This window comes from Oncorhynchus keta, chromosome 26, assembly GCF_023373465.1.
Source record: "Oncorhynchus keta strain PuntledgeMale-10-30-2019 chromosome 26, Oket_V2, whole genome shotgun sequence".
Classification (NCBI taxonomy): domain Eukaryota; kingdom Metazoa; phylum Chordata; class Actinopteri; order Salmoniformes; family Salmonidae; genus Oncorhynchus; species Oncorhynchus keta.
This window is the reverse complement of record NC_068446.1, coordinates 5,090,732-5,099,290: the sequence shown is the minus strand read 5'-3', so window position 1 is coordinate 5,099,290 and position 8,559 is coordinate 5,090,732. Positions and strand designations below refer to the sequence as shown.

At 46.6% G+C, this 8,559-nt stretch overlaps 2 protein-coding genes across 7 annotated transcripts in view; both read left to right on the top strand.

Moving 5' to 3' along the window:
- Positions 1 to 6,311, top strand: part of LOC118358858 (ribonucleoprotein PTB-binding 2-like) — a 113,450-nt gene extending 107,139 nt beyond the window's left edge. For 4 of the 6 annotated variants that reach the window (XM_052480096.1, XM_052480094.1, XM_052480097.1 and 1 more), the window contains 2 exons: positions 1 to 143; positions 4,198 to 6,311. The exon at positions 1 to 143 is cut by the window's left edge and continues 70 nt beyond it. In XM_052480096.1, the coding sequence (XP_052336056.1) occupies positions 1 to 143; positions 4,198 to 4,335 (281 nt within the window). In that variant the 3' untranslated portion in view covers positions 4,336 to 6,311. Of the gene's footprint in view, positions 144 to 4,197 lie in introns of those variants that run through there. The other 2 variants (XM_052480098.1, XM_052480099.1) reach the window with 1 other exon arrangement.
- On the top strand, positions 154 to 4,186 carry LOC127911986 (uncharacterized). The gene is made up of 5 exons (XM_052480100.1): positions 154 to 2,304; positions 2,430 to 2,537; positions 2,896 to 3,147; positions 3,396 to 3,431; positions 3,805 to 4,186. The coding sequence occupies exons 1-5, from the start codon at positions 2,066 to 2,068 to the stop codon at positions 4,079 to 4,081; spliced, it is 912 nt and encodes a 303-aa protein (XP_052336060.1). The 5' UTR covers positions 154 to 2,065; the 3' UTR covers positions 4,082 to 4,186.
- Positions 6,312 to 8,559: the final 2,248 nt, after the last annotated feature.

Sequence of the window (8,559 nt, the reverse complement as noted above, 5' to 3'; positions counted from 1 at the left end):
TGCCAGCCTACAGCTCCATCCCTATGATGCCAGGCTTCATGACCGTGCCACCTCCCTCCACACACACACTCCCACCCAGCCCTGTCACACACACTCAGAGTGCCCACGCCCAAGCGGCCAGCGAATGGAACCAGTATTACTATGTAAGTCGCATGATGGTGATTTTATTCCAGATTTTGTTGTTTGTTAGAGACAGACAGTGTACTCATTATGGCCAGACTCCAGTATGAAAGTGGGAGAATCAACTGCTTTGTTGCGCAAAGGGACATGTCAAAATGCAGAATTCGGGCACTTTAGCAGGTCTTTATTCATATAAAAAACAATGTGATTTATAGAAATGTATATGTGGTCTATGTTAAAAAGGGCCGTTTAACATAACGGGCTTTTAAAATGTGTGTGCAATTTCTACTTAAAATATCAAAGGGACGCAAAAAGCACTTATTTCGTGGAAAGACCCAACTATATAAGTTTAGAAGAAGCAGTTGTAGTGTAGTCAGTACTATGCTTAGTACTTACACTACCTGAGCAAAAGTTTTCATTCCAAAATCATGGGCATTACTATGTTGGTCTCCCCTTTGCTGCTATAACAGCCTCCGCTATTCTGGGAAGGCTTTCCACTTGATGTTGGAACATTGCTGCTGGGACTTGCTTCCATTCAGCCTTAGTCCAATGATCATTAGTGAGTCCTGGCTTACAGTCGTAGTCTGCATTCCAAATGTGTTCGATGGGGTTGAGGTCAGGGCTCTCAAAGTTCTTCCACATTGATCTCGACAAACCATTTCTGTATGGACCTCGTTTTGTGCACAGGGGCATTGTCATGCTGAAACAGGAAAGGGCCTTCCCCAAACTGTTGCCGCAAAATTGGAAGCACAGAATCGTCTAAAATGTCATTGGATGCTGTTGCATTAAGATTTCCCTTTACTGGAACTAAGGGGCCCGAACCATGAAAAACAGACCCAAACCATTATTCCTCCTCCTCCAAACAGTTGGCACTATGCATTTGGGCAGGTAGCGTTCTCCTGGCATCTGCTAAACTCAGATTTGTCCAATAAGTGTGATCACTCCAGAGAATGTGTTTCCACTGCTCCAGAGTCCAATGGCGGCGAGCTTTACACCACTCTAGCCGGCGCTTGGCATTGTGCATGGTGATCTTAGGCTTGTGTGCGGCTGCTCAGCCACGGAAACCCATTTCATGAAGCTCCTGACGAACACTTCTTGTGCTGACGTTGCTTCCAGAGGCAGTTTGGAACTCGGTAGTGAGTGTTGCAACCGAGGACAGACCATTTTTGCATACTACGCTCTTCAGTACTCGGCTGACCCATTCTATGAGCTTGTGTCCCCAACCACTTGCTCCTAGAAGTTTCCACTTCACAATAACAGCACTTACAGTTGACTGGGACAGCTCTAGAAGGGCAAAAATGTATGAACTGTCTTGTTGGAAAGGTGGCATCCTATGACAGGTGCCACGCTGAAAGTCACTGAGCTCTTCAGTAAGGCCATTCTCTTGCCACTGTTTGTCTATGGAGATTGCATGGCTGTGTGCTAGATTTTATATACCTGTCAGCAATGGGTGTGGCTGAAATAGCCACCTTCACTAATTTGAAGGGTTGTCCAGATACTTTTGTGTATATATAGTGTATTAAATGTTGCTAGAGGCATTTTCCTTGCAGGCTGTACTAGTAGTATGAGTGCGAGGCGCCAGCACCACTTCCTGAGCGTGTGAAGTGTGAGAGAGGGGGAGAAGGACATTAGGAGACAAGCTGAGCTGAGCAGATGGGAGGATTTACCCAGACACTTGAGCTGAACTCTGTCTCTTAAAATACTGACATAATAATACTCTATTTTGTACGGACACACTCTCCACCACCTCCTCACGTCTCTTCCCTCCTCTTCCCCTCTCACTACCAGCGAAGATGCAAACACTGGGGACCCAGGTAGTGAGATCAGACCAGAAATGGGACACATACCCAATGTCTGGGTGTAGTCTGTCTCAACCATATACTGTGCACAGTGGACTGAAGTAGATGGGACGGTATATGTACATGCAGTCAGGTCTGGGGTTGGGATGGTATATGTACATGCAGTCAGGTCTGGGGTTGGGATGGTATATGTACATGCAGTCAGGTCTGGGGTTGGGATGGTATATGTACATGCAGTCAGGTCTGGGGTTGGGATGGTATATGTACATGCAGTCAGGTCTGGGGTTGGGACGGTATATGTACATGCAGTCAGGTCTGGGGTTGGGACGGTATATGTACATGCAGTCAGGTCTGGGGTTGGGACGGTATATGTACATGCAGTCAGGTCTGGGGTTGGGATGGTATATGTACATGCAGTCAGGTCTGGGGTTGGGACACGTCTGGGGTTGGGACGGTATATGTACATGCAGTCAGGTCTGGAGTTGGGACGGTATATGTACATGCAGTCAGGTCTGGGGTTGGGACGGTATATGTACATGCAGTCAGGTCTGGGGTTGGGACGGTATATGTACATGCAGTCAGGTCTGGGGTTGGGACGGTATATGTACATGCAGTCAGGTCTGGGGTTGGGATGGTATATGTACATGCAGTCAGGTCTGGGGTTGGGACGGTATATGTACATGCAGTCAGGTCTGGGGTTGGGACACGTCTGGGGTTGGGACGGTATATGTACATGCAGTCAGGTCTGGGGTTGGGACACGTCTGGGGTTGGGACGGTATATGTACATGCAGTCAGGTCTGGAGTTGGGACGGTATATGTACATGCAGTCAGGTCTGGGGTTGGGACGGTATATGTACATGCAGTCAGGTCTGGGGTTGGGACGGTATATGTACATGCAGTCAGGTCTGGGGTTGGGATGGTATATGTACATGCAGTCAGGTCTGGGGTTGGGACGGTATATGTACATGCAGTCAGGTCTGGGGTTGGGACGGTATATGTACATGCAGTCAGGTCTGGGGTTGGGACGGTATATGTACATGCAGTCAGGTCTGGGGTTGGGACGGTATATGTACATGCAGTCAGGTCTGGGGTTGGGACGGTATATGTACATGCAGTCAGGTCTGGGGTTGGGATGGTATATGTACATGCAGTCAGGTCTGGGGTTGGGATGGTATATGTACATGCAGTCAGGTCTGGGGTTGGGATGGTATATGTACATGCAGTCAGGTCTGGGGTTGGGACACGTCTGGGGTTGGGACACGTCTGGGGTTGGGATGGTATATGTACATGCAGTCAGGTCTGGGGTTGGGATGGTATATGTACATGCAGTCAGGTTTGGGGTTGGGATGGTATATGTACATGCAGTCAGGTCTGGGGTTGGGACACGTCTGGGGTTGGGACACGTCTGGGGTTGGGATGGTATATGTACATGTAGTCAGGTCTGGGGTTGGGACAGTATATGTACATGCAGTCAGGTCTGGGGTTGGGATGGTATATGTACATGCAGTCAGGTCTGGGGTTGGGACACGTCTGGGGTTGGGACGGTATATGTACATGCAGTCAGGTCTGGGGTTGGGATGGTATATGTACATGCAGTCAGGTCTGGGGTTGGGATGGTATATGTACATGCAGTCAGGTCTGGGGTTGGGATGGTATATGTACATGCAGTCAGGTCTGGGGTTGGGACACGTCTGGGGTTGGGACACGTCTGGGGTTGGGATGGTATATGTACATGCAGTCAGGTCTGGGGTTGGGATGGTATATGTACATGCAGTCAGGTTTGGGGTTGGGATGGTATATGTACATGCAGTCAGGTCTGGGGTTGGGACACGTCTGGGGTTGGGACACGTCTGGGGTTGGGATGGTATATGTACATGTAGTCAGGTCTGGGGTTGGGACAGTATATGTACATGCAGTCAGGTCTGGGGTTGGGATGGTATATGTACATGCAGTCAGGTCTGGGGTTGGGACACGTCTGGGGTTGGGACGGTATATGTACATGCAGTCAGGTCTGGGGTTGGGATGGTATATGTACATCCAGTCAGGTCTGGGGTTGGGACAGTATATGTACATGCAGTCAGGTCTGGGTTTGGGACACGTCTGGGGTTGGGACAGTATATGGAGAAGGTTTAGCGAGGGGTCTGGATCTTACAGTAAGTAGTCGTGTTTACTTTGTCTCTCCACCCTTCAATCTTATATCGTCTTCTCTCTCTCTCTCTCCGTTTCCTCCCTCGCTCTCTCTCTCTGTCTCTCTTTGTCTCTGTCTCTGTCTCTCAGAATCAGGCTCGGGGGCAGAAGCGGGAGTACCCTCACTTGGCAGTGCAGAATATGACATCAGAGGGCGTGTATGTGGGGCAGCACTCCCAGGGGCTAGGGGGGCAGTACGCTGACTACTTCAAGAAGAAGAGGATCTAGAGATGACCTATGACCCCCCCGGCCTCCCTCTCCCTGACCTCCTGCACCCAAACTCCTAACCCCTAACAGTACATACACACAGTCTCGGGTTTAGTGTTGTACGACTTTGGTAAACACACACACCGTTATGTCGCTTTTGTCCTTTTTCAAGCCTTAATTCTCAACTATTACTCTCTTCTCAGTTGATGTGTAACTGTTTATTGACTAATAATCTGTACATTGTTTGTAATGTATATATGAGCTGCTTTTGTATTTTATGGCCAATCAGTCAGTCTGCCTTGTTGAAGGCCAGTCACTGTATAGTCGGGTCTCTCTCTCTCTCTCTGTTGTTATCTCTCTGTGTCTTTCTTCAAGTGGGGGAAACTGTACATCGTTGCTTTAATGCCTTGCTGTAACTGACGTGTTCTCTTCCTCGGTGTCTTTCTCTTTTTCTGACTGCCTCAGTGTCTCTTTTTATCTCTCTTCGCGGAGACCTTGACTTGGCGCGTGTGTGTGTGTGTATGTGCGTGCGTATTTGTTGTGCCGTGCGGTAAGCGTAGGAGTGATCAGCCATTCCCAGGGTACAAGGCCGTCGGGTCTACCCTGGAAACTCAGAGACACAGGAAGGGGGACATCCAATCACTGCTCTTAACCTTTAACAATGGACACTAACCCTAACGTAGCAGGTGTAAAAGAAACGGCTGAAACTAGATCCTCTACATACTGGTCTTGATGAGAAGAAGAAGAAAAAACTGTTGGGAGGTTCTCTTCTGCACTGTTCAACCAATCCAGTAAATGTGGAGGAGGAGTTAAGATGGGAGTGTTTCGCAGGTGGCGCCTTGTTAACATGCAAAAGTGGAAGTCCCGGCTCTCTTTCCATTTCCCCTGAAAACCGGAACATCCGTTTGTTGGGGACTCGGCCTAATGGACACTTACAAAGGCTGGGCTGGTCTACTAGCAAATGAATGGACACCTAAACGTGGTATCTTATAGCCATTAGAATAGTCGCCGAGTGGACACTTCTTTGTGCCCATATAGTTATGTATTATAACTTGCTTGTAGATGGACACTTACTAGGCCTTCATATGGTCCTGTGTTTGTGATAGCTACAGGTTTGAAACCTTCCTGTTTATAATGGCTGTTGTTTTCTGTAGGGGCCATGGAACAGTGGCTCAGTCGCTAAACGCAATAAGGTACGCAGGAGGACGACTCCTAGGTTGTCCCAGGTTCTTCTCTTCTTTACCCACTGTTTTTATGTTTTAAATGCGGTGGACTTTTCAGGAACGGGAAGGACTCTGGAGAGACAAATACACCAACCGACACTTTAATACCGCTTAATAAGCTGCCATTAGAAATGAAACCCCAAAACAGAAAGATTCAGGAGAGGAGCCATGTTGAATTATCTCAGAGATGTTGTGGACTCCAGGGTTGGAGTCAATTCTATTTTGAGTCTGTCAATTCAGGAATGTAAAAGCCAGAAGTAGGTCATAATAAATCAGCAATGAATCTAATTTCAATTCATCCCCTTAAGACTCATGTGGTACAGTGCAAGTGAAAAGGTCCTGAACCCAACCCTGGTGATCTGACAGAGGGGGCGCTAGGGGTATGAAGGCCCCAGGAAAGAGTATGGATGAGTGCTAAGTGTTGGCACAGGTATTCAGCCTGAGACCCAGGCAATAACGACAACTACTGCACCAACAAATATCACAATGCCAACAAGAGGGCGTTACCTCTCTGCTATAATAAATCAAATCTGCCCATCTCTTGATTTATCTCTTTTCACCTTTCTTCCTGTCCTTTTCTCTTGTTATATGCTCTCTAATCTGTCTGTTTTCATCCTCCACTCTTGTTATATGCTCTCTAATCTGTCTGTTTTCATCCTCCACTCTTGTTATATGCTCTCTAATCTGTCTGTTTTCATCCTCCACTCTTGTTATATGCTCTCTAATCTGTCTGTTTTCATCCTCCACTCTTGTTATATGCTCTCTAATCTGTCTGTTTTCATTCTCCACTCTTGTTATATGCTCTCTAATCTGTCTGTTTTCATCCTCCTCTCTTGTTATATGCTCTCTAATCTGTCTGTTTTCATTCTCCACTCTTGTTATATGCTCTCTAATCTGTCTGTTTTCATCCTCCACTCTTGTTATATGCTCTCTAATCTGTCTGTTTTCATCCTCCACTCTTGTTATATGCTCTCTAATCTGTCTGTTTTCATCCTCCACTCTTGTTATATGCTCTCTAATCTGTCTGTTTTCATCCTCCACTCTTGTTATATGCTCTCTAATCTGTCTGTTTTCATCCTCCACTCTTGTTATATGCTCTCTAATCTGTCTGTTTTCATCCTCCTCTCTTGTTATATGCTCTCTAATCTGTCTGTTTTCATCCTCCACTCTTGTTATATGCTCTCTAATCTGTCTGTTTTCATCCTCCACTCTTGTTATATGCTCTCTAATCTGTCTGTTTTCATCCTCCACTCTTGTTATATGCTCTCTAATCTGTCTGTTTTCATCCTCCTCTCTTGTTATATGCTCTCTAATCTGTCTGTTTTCATCCTCCACTCTTGTTATATGCTCTCTAATCTGTCTGTTTTCATCCTCCACTCTTGTTATATGCTCTCTAATCTGTCTGTTTTCATCCTCCACTCTTGTTATATGCTCTCTAATCTGTCTGTTTTCATCCTCCACTCTTGTTATATGCTCTCTAATCTGTCTGTTTTCATCCTCCACTCTTGTTATATGCTCTCTAATCTGTCTGTTTTCATCCTCCACTCTTGTTATATGCTCTCTAATCTGTCTGTTTTCATCCTCCACTCTTGTTATATGCTCTCTAATCTGTCTGTTTTCATCCTCCACTCTTGACTTGATGAGGCTGCGTTCTCCTGTGTCACGTGACTTGATGAGGCTGCGTTCTCCTGTGTCACGTGACTTGATGAGGCTGCGTTCTCCTGTGTCACGTGACTTGATGAGGCTGCGTTCTCCTGTGTCACGTGACTTGATGAGGCTGCGTTCTCCTGGGTCACGTGACTTGATGAGGCTGCGTTCTCCTGTGTCACGTGACTTGATGTGTTTTAGTGCTGTCATATATCATCATGCTCTCAACGGGCGAACCATCTCAAAATGATATTAGTGTGTGACTGTAAATTATTTCAACCCTTTCAATGCTGTTACACTGGCTTAGAGCCACACTTTTATTTTCACTGTGTGTGAACTGCCCAGTAGGACTTGGTTTTTCCAGCCAGCTGATTGCTCTCTCCCACCAAGCAATGCTTAGAAGTGTGTGTGTGTGTGTGTGAGAGAGACCATAGGAGTCTGTCTCTGTCAGTGGCTGTAAAAGGCAGACCCAGACAGTAAATCATGTCTGTCTGCCACGTATTCAGGCACTTTAGGCCAGTCTGTTGTCTTATTAGTGTTTTGGTGATTGTATTAGCTTTTCTCGGCAGTCTCCCCCACTCTGCAATTACCGCGTGTGCCACAGTGCTATGCAGAGCTCTGTGTGTGATGTGTGTGAGAGTGCTTTTGACCTGCACATTTTCCCCCTTTGCCTATAGCAGGTCCATAGGTTTTTATAGTTATTCAGTCAAGTCTATGCTTTTTTTTGTGTGGGTGTGTGTGTGTGTGTGTGTTAATAACCTGCTTTTGGCAGGTATGAGGGGAACAGACAACAGCGAGAGAGAGGAAGAGAGGGACAGAGACAGGATAAACAGCTCCTGCAGCCAGTGTTTATTGGCACTGTCGTTGCATTTGAATTCCTCTCTTTCTCTCTGGTCGGTCTCTGGCTGATGGGTGTTGGCTGTGTGTGTGTCCAGAATTGAGCTGAGGGCTCCTATGGTAGGCTTCAGGACAGGTCTGTTACCATTTTTAATAATAGGGCTGATAATCACAGCACAGTTACCTCTGCAGGACATGTCTGTCTCCTTTAGGAAGTATTCCCTATACTCTTTCATTATACACTGTATGATGTGCCCGTTGAAAAGAGGGGGGGGGAATGAATAATCAGCAGTGTAACTGGCCTCAAGGGCCATAACTGGGCATCTCTCGTCTTGAGTGCGTTTAGCTTTGCTAGAACTAGAGACCTGACCAGGGGTTGCAGTTATGGAGTCTCCCATATATATATATATATCTGTTGTGCCTATCTCTGCATGTTGCCAACCAGGCGTATCGTTATATTGATTGTAAACAAGATTCTTTACCCCTGAACTACTCAGTCAGTGTTGTAGGAGAAACAGTTTAGTTGACCTGTCTGTAG